The sequence below is a fragment of the Natator depressus genome, chromosome 3, assembly GCF_965152275.1.
Source record: "Natator depressus isolate rNatDep1 chromosome 3, rNatDep2.hap1, whole genome shotgun sequence".
NCBI classification, from domain to species: domain Eukaryota; kingdom Metazoa; phylum Chordata; order Testudines; family Cheloniidae; genus Natator; species Natator depressus.
In genome coordinates, this window is record NC_134236.1 from 17,326,034 (window position 1) to 17,346,949 (window position 20,916).

Sequence of the window (20,916 nt, forward strand, 5' to 3'; positions counted from 1 at the left end):
CTCCTCCTCTTCTCGCCCAAAGCCTGCTCCCCCCGAGCCAGGCCATGGTAAGAGCCACCCAGGAAACCCGGACCGCTGTGGGGAGCCCTGGACCTTCCACTTGCCCTGGATGTGGGGCTGGGGTGCCTGAGACCAGCCCCTGGTCCCACCCTCCTGGCCTTTAGGCCCTGATTCTGCACCATTAAAGTCAGTAGGAGCTTTGCCATTGATTTCAGTGAGCACAGGATCAAGCCCTTAGCGTGCAGAGCACATGTGAGAGATGTCAAAGGGGCATGACAAACTGTGCAACCACTTGCCGGATTATATTTATCCCATGGCTCTGTGATTTATCCTATTGCTGTCACCACTACATATTGTTTGTCTGTGTATAAAACAATAACCGGGACCCAAAGTGTTTGAAGAGAATATATGGGGCCTATAGTTCTTCATCTTCTATGTATGGTCTGTATGTATGATATATGCTGGACCTCTCCTCTGTTTATACATAGCTAGTCTGTGTAAAGTCATTTTTATAGATTCTAATGATTTCATGATAAGTTTCATGAAGGCATCCAGCATTAGGGCCAGATTTACAATGACGACTCAGCTCCTTTGGGCTGCTCCTAAGCTGCAAAGAAGCCAGATTTTGGTAGTAAATGGAGGCGGGGGGTGGGGTGGGATGGGGTGTGTGTGTGTGTGCTCAGTTGGAGCTGACTTGTGACCAGCTTCCCCTCACCCACATGAAGGGGATGTTGCAGGGGAGGGGAGGAGTTCCACTTTGCTATGCCGATCCTCAGCTGCCGGAAGGTAGAGCAGGACATAGGCTGCTCTAATTGATGGTGGAGCTGGAGCCAGGACTAATGCAGACTGGCCTGCAGAATCAGGGAGCTGTAATAATCTCTATAATGACCCCCATCCTCTCTGGCACCCGGCATCGCTTGGATTCAAGGGAGAATCTGCCCCACAGTGTCATCATTTCTGTAACCTTTCTGTGTGGCATAAATTCCTTTTGAAGTGAACTGATGTATTTCTGTTTATTTACGGAGGTACGTGATGGCCTCTAGAAAGGATCAGAACACACAGACACAGTGTTCAGACTGTGCGTGTATATTCACTGTGGGGCTGACACTGCTCTCACCTGGAGTAACTCCATGGAAGGCAGTGGAATTAAACTAGCATAAAACCAATGTAGGTCAGAGGAGAGTCAGGCCCTGTGCGTGTGTGCGCATATATATTATAGACCTATATATATAGCACAGAAAGAGAGAGAGATGTTTCTCACCTCACATGCTTAACCGCAAAGTGTGTTGTAGCTGCCGAAGGAGGTGAATGGCATTTAATCACATGTAAATTAATGATTTAATGCTCTTTTATTTTTGGGCCCTTGATCTAAATCCAAACCAGACCAGTGGAATCCTCTGGTCAGACGGCTGGAAATTCCACCGAATTAAATCACGTTGGTGGTCTCCCAGCTCAGATCCTAGTGAAGAGCAGTACAGTAAAACATCCTCTCGTTCCGCTAATGAATGCGCCCACCCACACAGGTTCTAGTGCCCCCTAAGAACTCAATTCAAGAACAACTTTTTAAACTCATGAATGAAATCAAAGGGCTCATTCTATGAGCCAAAGAGCGCACAATTTTGGGAAGAACTAACTGCAATTGGGTGGTTATTACACATCATCCCTTTCATAAGCAATACAGACATGCAAAAATAATAATCATAATACTGAACATATACACGGTGTTTCAGACAATTAATCCTCAGGATACTTCAATGAGTAGGTAAATAGCTACTGCTATCCTCGTTTTATAGAGCTTAAGTGACTTGCTCTAGGTCACAGAAGGAGCCAGTGTTAGAACTCATGAGATCCTGGCTTTCAGTCCTGTGCTCAGACCAGGCCTTGTGGTAATTATGTGGCAATTAAAAGAATCTGCTCTCAAGGGAGGCGGGGAAATTCAACTAAGGCTAAAGAGAAGAAGAGCTCTGTGTAAGTTTGAAAGTTTGTCTCTCTCACCAACAGAAGTTGGTCCAAAGAAGATATTACCTCACCCACCTTGTCTCTATGTGAAACTAATGTCAAGATCACACTCCTTGGGCTCTTCCTAGGATTTCTGTCTCTGGCATCAGTTGTGCAGGGCATTAAATGTTCATGATTTTAACCACAGCAATGGCGTCTCGTGAAAAAGGTCAGAGGACAGAACAATCTAGTCACACTATCCAAGCAGGAAGTGGGACTATTCCTGTGCTGTGAGGACCACTCCTTTAGGGAAGCCTGTTAGGAAATTATTGGGTGATGTGGGGGGTGGAAGGAATCAAGTCCCTTGTAACTGAACGGACTTGAAATAATAAATACACACACTTTCTTTAAACACAGCTTGCCACATCCTGAGAATCTGGAATCAATTCCTTTCCTTTCAAGATGCTTAAAAGTGGTGGAACTTTGATATGGCACGAGTATGTTTGCTTCTGGGCTTACCGCCCTAGCCAGCCTGTTCCAACCCTTTCAACATTTTTATATTAAAAGACAGCAAAGTTAGCAAAACAAAGAAGGGGAAAAAAAGGATTGGAAATTCAGAGAACTATTAAATCAGGGCAGCCTTGCTGCCAAATACATCTGGTAAGCAAATGAATCATGATCTATAACATCTTGCCACACAGAGGTATACCCGAAGGTTATCACCTGCTTCTATGCCAGGCACAAAAGTCGGTGGATGTGCCCAATGAACCACTGCATGGATCCAGTAAAAATTATGTTTTCTCTGTTAATATTCAAGCACTTTGTTTATAATTATTTCAAATGATCCTGTCACTCAAAGTGAATTGATACTACAGCTGATTGGGAACCAAAACCTCTATTCCATGGACGAGTCCAACATTTAAAAAAAAAAGTTCCAAATAGGAATGAAAAGGAAAATTTCCCACATATTGAAAATTCTGAAAAACTTCCATTTGGTACCATTGAAACATTTTGTTTCAATAGTGAGCTAGACCAGATGGATGAGGGCAGTATCTTTTATTGAATAAGCTTCTGTTGGTGGAGAGGACAAGCTTTCAAGCTCCACAAAGCTCTTCAGGTCTAGAGAAGGTAACCAGTGTCCAAGCTAAATACAAGCTGGGACAAACTGTGAGGTATAAGGGGTTCACACATGTTGTAGGAGACCACTTAAAATGAAATGGACAATTAACACTTCTGCAGTTGTACAACAATGGAGGGTTAGGGCTGGTCTACACTGGGAACCTACATTAGTACAGCTTCATAGACTAACCGGGTTGGAAGGGACCTCAGGAGGTCATCTAGTCCAACCCCCTGCTCAAAGCAGGACTAATCCCCAATTTTTGCCCCAGATCCCTAAATGGCTCCCTCAAGGATTGAGGCCAATGCTCAAACCACTGAGCTATCCCTCCCCCCAAGGAAATTCCACACCCCTGAGAGATATAGGCCATGTCTACACTACAAAATTATGTTGATCTAATTTATGTTAGCATACAGCCACCACAGTTATAAAATTGCCTGTGTGCATGGATATTTGGCTCCTTGTGTCGGGGGTGCGCGTCCTCACCAGGAGCTCTTGTATCGATTGTATTGTCAGAGCGGGGCATTGTGGGATGTCTCCTGAAAGCCAGTAACAGTCCACATAAGCAAAGCAGTGTCTACACTGACACTGTGTCAACCTAATTACATCAACTGTGACTCTGTGCAGCTCAGGGAGGTGGTGTTACTAAAACGGCATAGAGAGGCACTTATGACAGCAGGAGTCAAATTTAAGTGAAAACACTTCCATAGCTAGGTCAACACAAGGCAGATTACATCGACCTAACCATGCAGTGTACCAGGCCATAGCTATGCCAGCCTAACTCCCGATGTAGACCTACCTACCGCCTTTCAGGGAGGTGGATTACCAACGCTGATAGAAGAACCCCGCCCGTTGGTGTAGGTAGTGTCTACATGGAAGCGCTACAGCGGTGCAGCTGCGCCGTAGTGTTTTAAGTGTAGGCAAGCCCTTAGTAGGCAGCAGGGAGTGTTACAAATTGCTGTAATGGGCCATCAAACCAGTGTCCTCTTAAGTCCATAGTTTTTAGTGCCTAGCAGAGTTATGAATTAAAGTTCCCAGGCTTGCCTGAGACCAACACAACTACACTTGTTTCAATAGTGTCATTTTGATACATTTCATTTTGACTTTTATACTATATTAAAAGATTAAATATTATATGCATGTATATATTGCATACATCATAATATAATATTAAAATTAATATTGAATGCCATATAAAAGCCAAAATGAAATTGAAATGACACCACAGAAACAAAACCTTCTGACACTGTCAACATGAAATGTTTTGACTCTTTTCCACTGAAAATGTCATTGCCATGTCCATACAACATGCTCCAGCTTTTGACAAAATTGGATTTTTTGATTGAAAACAGTTCTAGATAAAATTTGCCCACCTCCTCTAACCAACAGTAAAGCTTGCTGCTTTGTAAATTCACCCATTTGCCAGCAGAGTGCACCATAAACCTTAAACCAAACGGACAAATGTAAGCAATGACTGTGTTCATTTACTGCCAGAGACACTAGGGCAAGCACCTGCATCTCTTGGTTTCCATAGTAACTTCTCTGTACCAGTTAAGCTTCAAGTGGCAAAAGAAATCAGCTGCCTCCGCTCTTTCACCAACAACTTCTTCTCATCTTACCTTTGGAAATATCACACATTACCAGGAGCTAGTTCCCCTGCAAATGGTACTGCTGAAGCTGTTGCCAGGCCCCATAATCAGACCCCTCTGTTTTGATTTATCTTGGGAACACAGTAGGATTCATTAATTCACACTTCAAGAATCTTATACCCCATAAATTCCATTAGAAAAACCCAACCACTTCACCCCACTTCTCAGGAAAGATATAATAGTCACAGGCTGTAGTGTGAGCTCACTTTACTACGATCTTCTTACCTCTGCTAAACACACTACAGAACATTTACCAGCCCGCGAAGGAGAGTGATCATAAATAATTAAAATTAAACCACACGTGTCACAATTAGAGATAAGCGGATGCTGCAAAACTTCAGTTCCTGAGTTCACATATCTTAGCGAGTTTATCCTAACACCCCAGTTAGGGAAGTAGTAATCACCCCAAAGTTTGGTGAGTTGGGGTTCTTGGTATTTGATTTTGACCTATCTTTGGCCAAACTAAACAAACAAGTGCTATTGTGTGATGTAATACCCTGGAGTTGTTTGGGTATATTTTTATCGTGTGTTCATCTACTCACAAACTGTGATCATTTGCATTGGATCTCCTAGTCATCAGTGTAGATAAGTGCCTGATCCAAAGACCATTGAAGCCAATGGAAAGCCTCAATGGGCATAGATCAGGCCCATATTGAAGGTCTTCCGTAGATAGGGGACAGAAGGAGTTATGACTACACCTTCTTTAGTGCTGGACATTTTCTGGAGTTTGTGAATGTCTGATGGGTTCTACAATACTGATGTCTTGGCTAACCAACCAAATCTTGGAAAGTACACATGATTAACTTGAGACCATGGCCATGGGTGCATTAGAAATGCATAACACAGACAAACTGTTTCTCTAGCAATTTGAGGGGTCTCTGGATTTCACCCACTAATGTGGAGGTAGGAGATGGGACAATTCTCCTGTCTGTAATAATAATTCTTAGTACTTATAAAGCACTTTCCACTATGAAAGCACTTTGCAAAAGTTAACTAATTAATTTGTGCAGCAGTAAATGGTTACCAAGGAATGTGTTATTAGGTTTAAGGACTAAACTAGTGGCTGGAGGCTAAAAAAAAAAGTTCAGATATCTCTCAGCATGGGACTGCCTGCAGCCTATGGATCACCTGATGTTTGGCTCTATGATCTTAGGGACTGGATCAGGCAGGAGGTAAACAATAGGCAAGGTAGGTGGGTCCGCAACCAAGCTGACTAATGGTGCTCCCAGTGGCTGGAATCCAGTGCTAACAGGGCTAGCTCCCACAGATAAAGGAGACCTGGAAATGGGCAGCTGGTGAAGCTTCCCCTGGGGGAGCCTAGCTCCCTGCCTGCCTCTCCCACCCATGGCCCCGCCCACCCTCAACCCCTGCTCCACCCAGGCGCACTCCCCACTCCGCCCCCCCACTTGCCGCGTCCCTCCTCTCCTCCCTGCCTCCCCTGTGAGGCCCCTGCCGCACCCCACATCCCTCCTCTCCTCCACTCCCCTCCCCCGCGAGGCCCCCGCCACCTGCCGCTCCCCACGTCCCCCCTCTCCTCCCTGTCTCCCCCATGAGATCCCTGCCGCCTGCTACTCCCCACGTCCCTCCTCTCATCCCTGCTTCCCCCGTGAGGCCCCCGCCTACCTGCAGCTCCCTGCGTCCCTCCTCTCCTCCACTCCCACCTGCCTGCAGCTCCCCGCGTCCCTCGTCTCCTCCAGCCCTGCGAGACCCCCTGCTGCCTGCCATTCCCCGCGCCCCTCCTCTCCTCCGTGCCTGCCCTGCAAGTTCACTACTGCTCCCCGTGTCCCTCCTTTCCTCTAACCCCTTCTCCCACCAAGCCCCCACCGCCTGCCGCTCCCCGTGTCCCTCCTCTCCTCCAACCCCCTCCCCCACCAAGCCCCCGCCGCCTGCCGCTCCCGTCCCTCCTCTCCTCCAACCCCCTCCCCCACCAAGCCCCCGCCGCCTGCCGCTCCCCGTGTCCCTTCTCTCCTCCAACCCCCTCCCCCACCAAGCCCCCGCCGCCTGCCGCTCCCCACGTCCCTCCTCTCCTGCAACCCCCTCCCCCACCAAGCCCCCGCCGCCTGCCGCTCCCCACGTCCGTCCTGTCCTCCACCCCCTCCCACGCTGCCTGCCGCTCCCCACGTCCCTCCTCTCCTCCAACCCCCTCCCTCACCAAGCCCCCGCCACCTGCCGCTCCCCACGTCCCTCCTCTCCTCCACCCCCTCCCCCGCGAGGCGCCAGCTGCCTGCCGCTCCCCACGTCCCTCCTCTCCTCCAACCCCCCCCACCAAGCCCCTCCTGCCTGCCACGCCCTGTGTCCCTCCTCTCCTCCCTGCCTCCCCTGTAAGGTCCCTGCCGCCTGCCACTCCCTGCATCCCTCCGCTCTTCCCTGCCTCTCCCATGCGGCCCCCACCACCTGTCACTCCCTACATCCCTCTCTGCTCCACCCCTCTCCCGCGCGAGGCCTCCACTGCCCGCAGGGATGTGGCAGGCAGGGGGACGTTGCAGGAGAGGAGGGGGGAGGAGAAAAGGGATACGGCGGGCGGGGGAACCCTGCGGGGAGGAGAGGAGGGATACGGCGGGCGGGGAGACCTTGCAGGAGAGGAGGGGGGGAGAGGAGGGATACAGCGGGCAGGGGGACCTTGCAGGAGAGGAGGGGGAGGAGAGGAGGGATACGGCGGGCAGGGGGACCTTGCAGGAGAGGAGAGGAGAAGAGAGGAGGGATACGGCGGGCAGGGGGACCTTGCAGGAGAGGAGAGGAGAAGAGAGGAGGGATACAGCGGGCAGGAGGACCTTGCAGGAGAGGAGGGGGAGGAGAGGAGGGATACAGCGGGCAGGGGGACCTTGCAGGAGAGGAGGGGGAAGAGAGGAGGGATACAGAGGGCAGGGGGACCTTGCAGGAGAGGAAGGGGAGGAGAGGAGGGATACGGCGGGCAGGGGGACCTTGCAGGAGAGGAGAGGAGAAGAGAGGAGGGATACAGCGGCAGGGGGACCTTGCAGGAGAGGAAGGGGAGGAGAGGAGGGATATGGTGGGCAGGGGGGCACCTTGTGGGGGAGGGGGATAGAGGAGGGGCATGGGGCAGTGGGGGCCTTGCATGGAAGGGGCAGGAGTGGTGGAGAGGAGGGACTCAGCCAGGCAGTGGCCGATGGTGGGGGCCTCAGGGAAGGGGCAGAGCAGGGACGGGAAGAGATGGAGCGCAGGCGGGGCCACCATGGCCCAAGCATCCTACGGCAGGTTGACAGTGGCTGCACTGTGGGGGCCTATTATACCTGCCACCTATGGACCTGGGGTTTTACTGGTGGACCTTGTGCTTACAGGAAGAGGGTGGGGCAGAGGTATGTGTGTGTGACAAAGAGAGGTTTCACAACTAAGCTGACTGTCCAGGGAAGGCAGAGGAGGGCACACCTCCCTGATTTCATTTTTACCTAAGACAGGACTGAAGTGATAGGAAGTAAAACATGACTCATCAGGGATGTGCTATGAACTTAAGGGCTCTGGCCTGGCTTCTCAAAGGTATTTAGTCACCTAATGCCCACTGAAATCTGTGCCTCAATCCTCAGCCTCTAGTCCAGCTGCTTTTGTGCTGTTCAGGGAGATAGTGGCCCTAAAAGGGGAGGGGAGTGAAGGCTAGCCACTGCCTTGGGCTGGGCTGGGCTTCCATGGTTTCTGGGCTCTCTAGCAGCCTCTCTTCTTGGGCAAACTTCTTTTCCTGCCTCCCCACTCTCTGGCCAGCTTCACCGTTTCAAGTTCCCCTTCTCCAGGTAGAGCATGGTCTGCAGGTACAATTAATTGGCACTGCTTGTGAGCATGGACGCTCCTTAGGCTTGTGGGGTGTGTCCCATCACAATGTACCCTAACTACAAAGTCACACAGGGAATCTGTGGCTGAGCTGGGACCCGAACATACATCTCTTGAATCTAACCACAAGATTAACCTTCCCATCTGATAAGCAACACACGTGCATGGTGCTTAACAGACAAATAGAAAACACAGAATCTGCCCAGCAGACTTTACATTCTCAGGTAAGGTGCAACCTGAAGAGTGACTGAAAACACTCTGCCAGATCCTCAGCAGGTGTAAATTAGATCAGAGGTCCCCAAAGTGTGGGGCATGCCCCCTTAGGGGGCACAGAGGAAAGTTCAGGGGGCTGAGGTCTGGGCCACCCCGAATGGGAGGCGGGGAGGGAGTGCCACCCAGTTCTGCTCCTGGCCCCAGCCCCAGGCCTGGCTGCTGGCCCCACACCTGGGGCTCCACTCCTGGCCCTGCACATGGGGCCCCAGCTGCTGGCCCCGGGTGCTGGCCTCGGCCCCTGGGTGGGTCTCCACTCCCAGCCCTGCCGCCACTCCCAGCTGGAGCCCCAGCCTCGGTCCCCCTACCCCTGTCCACATCTCCCCTGAAGCCACAACCCCACTCCTGGCCCTGGTAAGGGGGGGCGTGATACTGAGAAGTTTGGGGACCACTGGTATAGACCAATTAACACTAGCTGAGGATCTGGCTCTCTGGTGGGAGAGGAGAATGGAGGAGAACTGTACCTGCACTGAGCTGAGGTGATAGCTTTAGCTCCAGCTGTGCACATCATAGAGGTACTAAGGGGTGTTTATTTATTTTTGACACTTCTGTGTGAGTGCTTTAAAGAGGAGGTCTGGAGCTTCTCCACTGCAATAACACAGGCTAAGATCACTCCCTTCTCCTAATTAATTTTTAAATAAGATGTCACTATTGTGAAGGCTACGACAGCAAACCAGCTGTGCCAACTAAACACAATCCTGAGACCCTTGGAAGCAGCTCCTGATCTTGATTAGGCTTGTGCAAATTTGGAGTAACTCCTTTACATTCACTGGCCCACACTGATTGGCAATAATACATTACGCTACTTGGGCACATCTTAGAATATGCCAATGACATGAAATATATGAATGACAATGTGCTTCATTTTTTTAAGTGTGAAACCTCCTTGCAAAGAGTTGGTAGTGCACCCTACTCACCAGCGTTGTCCTGCTGCTTGGTGTTTTTTATGTATGCAGAGAATTTGGAGAAGATATCTATCCCTGCAGTGTTTGATTCATGATGTGTAGCAGCCAGCTTGGGGTACCTGAAAAGGAGAGGAGCAGTCTGGAAAATAACGTTCTATTGTTACCAACAATATACTGATAATCACAAATGCTGTTTAGAGAAAGAGGGGGGGAAATATCCCTATTCCCGGAACTGTAATTATGGCTGTCATTTATCTTAGCAGGACAGCTTGGCAAACCCCTTTTAATAATACTGCTGTCCTGGGGAGCCAGGCATTTGGAGAGTTACACGGTGATGGTTTTATGACAAGCGCTTAATGTGAACAGCAGCCAAGGTACAGTGGCCTTAAATCAGAAAGAGGCATAGATTTCTAGCAGGGTGTGGGGGAGTTTGGCAGCAAACTCCCTCTATTATCAATGGCAGACCTGTGCTTAATTCCCAGTGCTGAAAATATAGCCTAGAATGTAACAGCAAGGAGTATTAGTATAACAAAGGGGGACGAGTGTGGAGTTTTGATTGTGTGTGATTTTTTTTAAAGAGACATCTGGTACAAAGGAACATATTGATTTGAAAGACCAGAGCAGATTAAGGGCTTGATCCAAAGCCCACTGAAGTCAACATAAGGACGCATATCTGATCTCCTGCATCCAGCACTGGCCAACAGCTGATGAGTCAATAGAAGGTGAAAACACCCTTTTATGCAGCTAGACATTTTTCAGATTCATAGAACTTGAGGTCAGAAGGGACCATTAGATCATTAATACAACCTCCTGTATAGCACAAGCCAAATAATTTCACCCAGTTACTCCTGTTTTGAGACCAATAATTTGGGTTTGGCTAAAGCAGATCTCCCAGAAAGGCATCCAGTCTTGATTTGAAGACATCAAGAGATGGGGAATCTACCACTACTCTTGGTAGTGTGTTCCAATGATTAATCACCCTCACTGTTAAATATTTGTGCCTTATTTCTAACTTGAATTTGTCTGGCTTTCATTTCTTGTCATGCCTTTCACCCCTAGATTATAAATCCTTTTAGTACCTGGTATTTTCTTGCTATGAAGCTATTTAGACATTGTAAACAAGTCACCTCTCAATCTTCTTTTTTGCTAAACTAAACATATTGAATTCCCTTAGTCTCTCACTATAAGGCATTTTCTCCAGCCTTCAAATAATTTGTGGTGCTCTTCTCTACATCCAGTCCAATTTTTCAATATCCTTTTTAAAATGTGGACACCACAAACGGACACACTATTCCAGTTTCGGTCTCACCAAGGCTTTGTACAGAGTGTTGTGCTGTGTGTTAGGAGAAAACATCCTGCAAGTATTAATCATGCAAGCAGTCTTTACACATGCAAGCAGAACCAGTGAAGTCAGCTGGACTGTTCTATGGGTAAAGACTATTCCAGTTGCAGGACTGGGAGCTTCTTATAAGCTCCATTCCTAACAAACTCTGACAGTAAAGCACAATTTGTTACTTTGGAGGTGCAAGCATCTCCTCCAGGAACTCTTCGATTTTGTTGATGTCTGTCTTGACCTCTCCATTAAAAGTCAAGAATGGCGGGTGGGTTCCAGGGGCCAAATTGTGTAGATCAGCTGGCTTTCTGCAGAGAGACAAGGAAAATTCATGTTATCACCAGACATTTATTATCATAGAGCCCCACTGGTGTTCATGGGACTCAGGAAACCAGTCACTTGTACCCCCTTATTTCATTCAGTATTCACAGTATTTTGAAAGAGTCCTATTTAATACACAAAATAAATTTTTTCTACAAATAATCAAGAAACTGAATCTCAACTGCTCTGTCGTGTGTCTTTGGCACTATGTGCCTGATGCAAAGCCCACTGAAGCCAATGGGAGGGGGAGTGTCTTTCAAATAAAGAGCAAACTATGGGCTATTGTGATGGTTTTCAAATAAATTAACCAATAACTTGTTACCTTTTCAGGTCAACTGTGGTGACATTAAATACAACCCCTTTGAGCCAGAGGATCATGAAGAGACGCTGTGAAAAAGGACAGTTCCCAATACTCTCTCCATCAATACCAGCCTAGGGAAAAGAAAGGGAAAATAATGAGTATGCACTATGGACTCTGCTCACATCCCATGAGAGGGAAAACTGGATATCAACATAAAAATTACCAGACTGAACATAAACGATACTAGGCAACAGCACTGTAGGTTATCACCAACAGAGTAATGGAATTACTCCAGGCTTAGGTTTGGCCAGTAGTTTGAGTGAATATCCTAGCCCCTATCATGACACAAGGTCTGGCTAGGGAAAGTGGGTCCCTAGCCATTGTTTAGCTAGTTTCTGGAACATTGTATAGACTCTTAATTTCCCCTTTCCACATAAAATAAGCTGTGTAACAGAGCTGTTAGAAAACTCAGGGGCAGGTCTTCAGCTGATGTAGATTGTCATTGTCACGGGACTTTGATGGACCTATGACACTTTCACACTAGCGGAGGCTCTGCCCCACAGTCCCTACCAAAAAAGGATCCAGGAGAAGACTTCCAAATCAGAATCCAACCAGAATCCAACTCCAGGATCTGGAGTTCTAGTTTACATCAATAGAAGAAATAGGGCTCAAACTAAGACATTTGGATCCAGACCAAAATCTGAACTTTTGCAGAGTTCAAGGGAGATGTCTTCACCAGAGTTCCAGTCTGTGCCCATCCCCAGTAGCTATTGAGTTTCTTACAAACAGCTGCAAGACAATAAAAAACTGCTAGTCTTAGCATTAAGGAAATGGCCTGTTTTTTCCTTCAGAAGTTTATGGTCTTTAGCCATGTAAAGATATAAATAACACTCGCTAAGCTGAGCAAAAACTGTATCCAAGGTCAACATCCTTGCATAATAATTACCAGGGTGGCCAAAGCTTTCAGGATGATAATGGTTTTGATAAACTTAATTTTAATTTGTGGTATCATAGTGTTTAAAAGATTCTTATGATTCTGGTGAAGCAACCAATCTTCCCTTGTTTACTCATATGGGTTGAATAACTATGATTTATGCATACAGAGTACGTCTGGGATATGGGTGATTAAATAATTTAGCAAATACGTGTTCTTTTCTTTAGAAAAAATACTGCATTACTGTCATAAGTTTGCTGTCATAAGTTTTGTCTCCTTGGTACTGAAGCTGAGAGGCAGCATTAGTGAGTCCTAGAGCAGGAATCACTTCTAATTACTACAGCTCTGCAAAAGGTTTGTGTAAGCGGGGGAATGGTCCTGCTATTGTGGGAATTTTCCTGGCTTATACACTACCTGGTGAAGTGGGCTAGTGAAAGGATCTGAGTCCTCGCTCCCACTTCCTTTACCCAGAGGCCTCCCTGCCCTCGAGGGCTCCCCTTCCACTCTCCTGTGTGGCAGAGTCCTCATAGCCCCAACAAGGCCGGGCCCAGGATTCCTGGAGGGTTCGACCCCCAACCTTGTTGTGGTCACTTAGGGCAGGGGCTAGAGTGTCCCCACTCTGGGGTGCTCTCTCTGCACTGGAAGCTTCCCTGACCCACTGATCATTACATACAGTTCAAAGCAAATACAATTTATTAAACAGCAATCAATTTTTAAAAAGATAAGGAAAAAATGGGAAAGGTTAAAAGGAAAACACATAACTCCGCTCTGTGGCACTGGGACATCACAACCAGCAGACTCTGGAATATAAGGGAAGTTCACAGTCTGCTCCTCATACATCCCAGGCCTCCTGCTCAGGCCCTGGCTGTGCTGCAGGGATGCTGTGGGTAAGACACTTGCTCTATGCTCTGGCAGTGGCCACATGCCTTCAGGCTCTACGTGGCAGGACCCTTCTTCCCAGCGTCAGCCCCACCCCCATCAGGATTACAATCCTCGCCCCCCAAGTCTGGCCTGCAAGGCGTCTTGGCTGGGGTGTCTCCCCGCACTCTATCCAGCTGGCTGCTCACTGCACTCGGCTCTAGACTGCCCCAGCTCCAGCTCCAGCTCCAGCTCCACTCTGCCTCAGCACTGATGCTGCTCTGCCTTCAGCTCCCTGGGCTGCTTTTCTGATCCTCTGGCTCTGGTTGCTATAGCTCTGCTCCCAGCACAGGTCTGCTCTCTGGACTGCTTCTGTGGCTCTGCTCCAGCACTGGCCTGCTTCCTGGGCTGCTTCTCTAGTTTTCTGGCTGGCAGACTCTACTCCCCAGCTCAGCTTGGGCCCCTGCTCTCTCCTTAGCTCAGCCCCACCCTGTTCCGGGCAATGCCAGCTCAATCACATGGAGGACAGGATCCCCCTGGTCTCTGAGTCCCAACTCCCTCATTAGACTGCCTGCCCTGTCAATCAGTCTGACTTGGAGGACTGGCCTCTCCCTATTGTTTCCAAGGACTGTCAGTCTCAGGATCCTGATTTCCCATCGATCCTTCCCCTTCCTTTTGGTACTCAGAGCTAGCCAACCAAAAAAACCCACACTGAGTTTTTGTAAGGGGACAATGGTCCCCTTACATTTGCAATACAACCAGAAACCAGATAGAACTTGGCTGGTTTTTCCAAACTCGGGCTGTTTTGTTGAAAGATTTGCTGCTAAAGGTCATGAACCTTTCAGGTGACCTGGGCTCATTTTAAGGTGAGCCTGTGTTTGCAGAGACATTAGATTGACTCAATCTGCTAAATTCCAGTTGAGATCCCAGATTTTAACTGCACCCAAAGTTTTGGTCCAGTCTTTTAGGAAGATAGGGGCCATTTGAAAAACTCTAATTTGGATCTAGGTTCAGATTAAAACACTCTGAGTTTGAGGACATTCAAATCTGAAGGTTTGGTTCAAGTGTCTCTCTACTTGAAACCATGGATTCATCATGCATTTGATTTTGACACGGAAATAGCAGACCCTGGGGTAAAGCTGAAGGAAATACATTTGCACAAATCCCTGGGAAGTGGAGTAGCCCAGTTTTGCACAGCTCTGCAACATAACATAGTTATTTCTGTTCTGCAAATTGCATGGTAAGATCAGACACTGAGTTACCATGGAAAACTGGGCACTTCCACGTTGTTGGACTCAAGTAATTATTGTGAAATTACACCCATTAAACCAGCGCCAGTGCCTGTTAACTTCTTACTTTTCCTGAAATGAGGGTAGTGCTGTAAGTGTATATGCTGGCCTGAAGCCAAATTCTCCTCTCCCTAATATCATGGCAATTCCACTGAAGCTACAGCCAGCCTATTATATGGATAAACATTTGGAGAACAATATAATGGCCACTGAGTCCAAGGAGAGATCAGTGTAGACAATGGGTCTTACACACGTCTCATTTACACTGGTTTATTAATTCCATTGTGTCTGATTCACTGTTGCCCAGCACTTTGTGCGAAGCGGTTGTGAAATGTCACCACAGGTCACACAGCCTGTCAGTGGCAAAGTGGACAGTAGAACCCACCTAAGTTCCCTCTAAGCTATGTGGCCACACAGCTGCCTAGTAAGCCCTGCACAGGGGCTCAGGGCTGCAGTGGGGAGAGGCGCCCCGCCCCGCCAGCCCCAGCGCGGACCTGCCCCGGATTTCCTGCAGCCGGGGTAGAGGAGCCCCTTCCTCAGCCCGGCCCAGGCCTGCCACACATCACCTTCATACTGGTGCACATAACAAAATTCTCTCTTTGCAGAAAATATAGGCAAGGTTCTGTTAGTTCAGTGAGTCCTCCCTCATTACTAATAATAGCAGCCAGTATTTTAATATGCAACAGTCAGAACAAGAGAAAAAACCTTACATAGGTAATAACTTCAAAGGGCAAGCCGGACATTCTTGGATCATTTGTGAAGTCTATTAATATGCCAGGAAGAGAAGGGAGCTTCCCAGGCTTACTCAGATTGAGTAAGTTTGCATGATAGCATCTACATAACAAGTAAATAAAAGTAAAAAAAAATACTTGTCTAGGACAACATAGAGAATAAATAACATCTTAGTTCAAATAAAAAGCCAACGCAGTGGACAAGAAAGAGAGAGGCTAATAACTGGCAAATTGAAGAAATTAGATTTGTTCTTGCTGCTATTCAAATTGAATTTGCCATAGAAAAGCAACTGCATACGTGGTCTCTATTGCATAGTGAAGTGGATCAGACATTCATTCATAAGACAGAAACTTGACGATAGATGTTTCCTCACCAGATTTAATGCTCACACTTTTTTCCTGATGGCGACTGGGGTTGTATTGGGGATTGTAGGTTGGTGGTTCAGGAGCTAAGCTAAAATTTTCTGGAAATTTATATTTCTTAAAGTATCTGGAGCGTAAGGGATATATCTATGGAAGGGTAACAAAGCTCTCATGACTGCTCAGTAATCACTTCTTGCCCTCAGAAACACTGATCAGCCAATGCCTATATGTTCTAGTGAATAAGGGCCTGACCTTGCATATCTGAATGCATATGAGTGATCCTTACTCATGTGATTAATGAGTACTTTAAGGTTTGCAGGATCAGTCTCTTACTGCTTATAACTTGATAATACTATAGAGTTTGTGGGGAGTGGGATTTCTCTAGAACTGTCTCCCACCATCTTTGAAACATCCCAGTTTGCTCATGTGGTGTCAATTAAACTCAAAGGAATTTAACTGCTAGTAAAAGGTGTCTGTTATTTTTCTGATTACCCTCCAGATTCTTAAATACTAAAAGTCCAATTACAAGAGGGTCCTCCCCTGGAACTCAGTATAAACATATTAGGACAACTCCACCATCTCACCAGCTGCTTGCCTCTAAGTGGGTCGGGGGAAGAATGAATGGGATGTTCTGTCCTATTACATATAGGAGACTCCTCCGTACATAGTTCAGCTACTTTTATTTTATTAATTCTACAATGCAGGGTAGAGGAGAGCAGGGGGGTTGGTAATTCACTGAAGAAGAAAATCAGGTGGGTTTAAAAACAGGTGTCAGTAACTTTATGAGCCTGATTCAAGTATTTATTAATAGTATCAGTCAGTACCTAGAGACCCCAACTGCTGTCCAATGTAATTTCATAACTGTGATCAACAGACTCTCTCTAAGTGCAAGCTATTATATCTAGTAAATGTAATAGGCTCTCTCACTCATTCCTGAAATAGTCCAGCTGGTGTGCCCACTCTGATATACCATCTCACAGAGGGAAATGAACATTATTTTAATTAACCTTAAAAAAACCATGCAGCTTCACTTCCAATTATTCCCAGAATGCAACAACTTGAAAGGCAAAACAATACTGTCATTAATTATGGTAATAAAAATGACTAAGCATCCAGTTTAAGTATTGTAGCAGAATATTGGAAAGTGCTGGATTTCTGGAGGATCAGGATGTATTCAGAGCCATCTTATCTCCTTGTGTTTTAATTTTTCACTGCACTGGGATCATTCTGCATAATGGTATGAAGTTTTTTTCAGGTCCCTTTGGACACTGTGGCTTGTATGCAGATGTTTTTGATGATGCTCATATAATTTTCTTTTTCAAAGGGATTTTAACAAGTTAGCAGAAACAGGAACACTAATTGATCTACATATTTCCTGGTGAGGATTAACGAGAGATTCAGTTTTATCGTTCTTACTATCAAAATCTAATTTCATGCTACACAGCATTACGCCCTCTCTGTTTTATAATTGGGAAGGAGTCTGCCTTTTGACACTTACTCTAGTTACTCTTAGAATCCCAGGGGGTAGTAAAAACCCTATCTAAAATGTAGACCAAGCCAGGAAATGTCCTATTTATTGTGCCATATTATATATTTACAAGATGAGCTCAAGCATGCCAATGCATTGCTGTAGTGAAGAGCTTCTAGTCTTTTTTCCTTAAGATGTTCTTGTCCAAATATTAAAGCCAGTGTGCTGTTTGGAGTGCCATCAATGGAGAGACAAGCTAAGAAGGGGATATTCATAGCGTGGTACTGTTAGGTCTCAGTTAAGAACTTAATCGGGTATCATAGGCATTGCGTAAGACAGGACTTTCTTGTTGACTGTAACCCCGGTTCTTGAAAGCATTTAACTATGAGCTGAAATACAGGGTAACTATATGCTCGTCTTCATGCATGTACTTAAGTCCCATTAACTTCAACAGGAGTTAAGCATGTATGCAAGTACTTTCCTGAACAGGAGCCTATAATAGCAATACATTCTCTATTTAACGTTTAAACGTTGTTGGACGCCTTCCACGACTTCAGCTCTTGTTGCTTAGAATTTCCTCTAACAATCCTGAAAAAATACATATACGTGGAAATGGCACCATTGGTGCATGTGCCAAATAGGAATGGAATATTTGCTAGAGAAACTGGAGGGATAGTAACAAAAAGGAAGAGCTGAGGTTCTTCAGCCAGCGCCACAAAAGCCAGCCAACAGTGGTGTTCATATTTGGCCCCCAAACCCTACATATTTTATATTCATTTAAACCAAACTTGGTCAGCATTATTAGCCACTTGGCTGATTTGCATTCCTGCAGCATTTAGGATTTTGTGTGTGTGCGTGTGTGGAAGGGCGCTGCACACCTGTGGCCCTTAGGATCTTAACAGGGGCAGAACTGCATTTGGGAGATCCCTCAGGTATTTATAGTGAGGAACTATTCTCTTCAGATCTTATTCATACACAAATAGTGCCATTTTCTAACCCTTGCTGTTCAACTGAATGCTAGTCTGAACAGTCAGATGGCTTGATCCTTGGATCCTTCCCTGAGGAGTTACCATTGAATCTCATAATTAATAATCAAAGTGTTAATTAAGTGGCATGTTGGAGAGAGCCAGTGAACATGCATTTTGCGGGAGACACCCATTCAGAATCTGTGAGGGAAGGAGATAAGCCACTGGAAGCTGAACCTGCTCTGGGAATTTTTCACCATATGTAAGGAGATGCCTTCAAAGGTTGAGTTCACAATTTGCAAAGGCACAGTCTCTCATTATAACATAGCTTTGGGGAAAGTAGGATGGCTGTATGATTGGACACAGAATCAAGAACCAGGGATAACTGGCTTCCTATGTGACTTTAAGCAAGTCATTCAGTCTTTGTGCCTGAGGGTCCTAGTTTGTAAAAAGAGGGTAATAATATCCAGCTCCCAGGAATGTTGCCAGCCTTTATTAATTACCATTTGTGAAGTGATTTCAGATCCTCAGATAAAAGTGTAAAGTATTATTATTACTTTTGTGAGTCCAGTATGGTAAGAAAGGAATGCAGGCACAGCCATTCCAGGTAAGCCTATTAGTACTTTTAGCTCTACCTATAATAGTGGATAATATAATAATATAATAGTTAATACCAATTAAGCTATTAACCTTTCGCCTTGATGAATAGTAACCATTTATTTCTACTGTTTGCTTTTTGTCTCTTAACAAGTTTCTCATTCATTACAATAATTTAACCTCTCACCTCAAAGCAGCGGGTTTCATGTTCATGAAGCCTCTCATGAAGGATGTTCTCAAAGGCTTTTTGAAAATCCAAAAAAATGCGACCAAGATTTTCAAAAGTGACTAGTGGTTTGGGGTGCCTCCATGGCTGGTTGCCCAAACTGAGACACCTTAAAGAGGCCCAGTTCTCAGAGGGTGGGTGCTTAACACTTTCTGAAAATCAGGCCCCTTTTAAGAGATATCAAATTGGGTACCCCAAAACTGAAGCACTTAAAACCATTAGCAAATTTTGAAAATGTTGGCTTAGATCTACCAGTTCTCCTTTATCCACTATTTTGCTGACTCTCAGAGAATTCTGGTATATTAAAAAGGCACTAGAAGCCATGCTGCTTTGTCCCTATTATACTGCTAAGGTTGCTTACACGAAGAACCTAAAAAGAAAAGGCGTACTTGTGGCACCTTATGAAAGCTTATGCTCAAATAAATTGGTTAGTCTCTAAGGTGCCACAAGTACTCCTTTTCTTTTTGCGAATACAGACTAACACGGCTGTTATTCTGAAACCTTAGAGACTAACAAATTTATTTGAGCATAAGCTTTCGTGAGCTACAGCTCACTTCATCGGATGCATGCAGTGGGAAATACAGTGGGGAGACTTTATATACACAGAGAACATGAAACAATGGGTGTTACCATACAGACTGTAACAAGAGTGATCAGGAAAGGTGAGCTATTACCAGCAGAAGAGTGGGGGTGGGGGAAACCTTTTGTAGTGATAATCAAGGTGGGCCATTTCCAGCAGTTGACAAGAACAGTAGGGGGGGAAATAAACAAGGGAAAATAGTATACGTGGCAGAGTCAGTGCAATGTAATGAAGATGTCAACCACTTCTGATGTAAAAGGGGTTAACTATGAACAGAATATTTGGTATTTAGTCTAATAGCAAAAATTACTGTTTGTCCTATCCCTAATTCAGAGACTGTGATGTGTTCTTTGCAGCCAGGATTCGGGACGTATCATTCCAATCCCCACTTATATTGATCATCTACTATTTAAAAAAAGAAGAGAACCCCAAGTGGTCTGCAAACCCAAATAAAAAGAGAACCATGTCTTGAGTCAATATATTGTTCTGATCAATCTCTCCTTCTTTATCTTGATAACAGTCAACATTATTAATTGGTTTATATACACATTCTAAAACAGACTGGAAGGTCATTGGCCGTGCCAGGAATAGGACACAGGCCTTCTGATCAATGGAATAGCTAGGAATGGAAATTTGGGTGGGCCCCAAACTTATAGTGGACAGGCAATGATCAGAGAGCTTGGCCTGGCCCCTTTTTGGCTCTGGCACCTTGGGGTCCATTTCCTATCCACTACCCAGTCCCCATCACCTCTCATGTAATGTACTGTTTCCCACATTGCAGAAGCAGCAGTCCCTGTTCTGCTCTGTACTGTTGCTGCAACTGCCTGGCTCTGACTCTGGCTGCTTCTGGTTGCATGGCTGCCCATCCGTGGGCTGGGAGGAGCCCATACAGGTTAAGGACTATTTAGAAAAGCTGGACATCCAGAAACCCATGGGGCGGATCTAATGCATCCGAGGGTGCTGAGAGAGTTGGCTGATGTGATTGCAGAGCCATTGGCCATTATCTTTGAAAACTCATGGCGACCGGGGGAGGTCCCAGACGATTGGAAAAAGGCAAATATAGTGCCCATCTTGGAAAAAGGGAAGAAGGAGAATCCAGGGAACTACAGACCAGTCAGCCTCACCTCAAACCCTGGAAAAATCATGGAGCAGGTCCTCAAGGAATCCATTTTGAAGCACTTGGAGGACAGGAAGGTGATCAGGAATAGTCAAAATGGATTCACCAAGGGCAAATCGTGCCTGACCAACCTGATTTCCTTCTATGATGAGAAAACTGGCTCTGTGAATATGGGGA

The 20,916-nt window shown here is 46.1% G+C and overlaps 1 protein-coding gene across 2 annotated transcripts in view; it reads right to left on the bottom strand.

Annotated features, from left to right (window-relative positions):
* CLIC5 (chloride intracellular channel 5) overlaps nt 1–20,916 on the bottom strand; it is a 119,741-nt gene that overhangs the window by 23,929 nt on the left and 74,896 nt on the right. For both annotated transcript variants that reach the window (XM_074947475.1, XM_074947476.1), the window contains 3 exons: nt 11,633–11,742; nt 11,172–11,297; nt 9,669–9,775 (listed from right to left, as the gene is read on the bottom strand). In XM_074947475.1, coding sequence (XP_074803576.1) covers nt 9,669–9,775; nt 11,172–11,297; nt 11,633–11,742 — 343 coding nt within the window. The remainder of the gene's footprint in view (nt 1–9,668; nt 9,776–11,171; nt 11,298–11,632; nt 11,743–20,916) is intronic.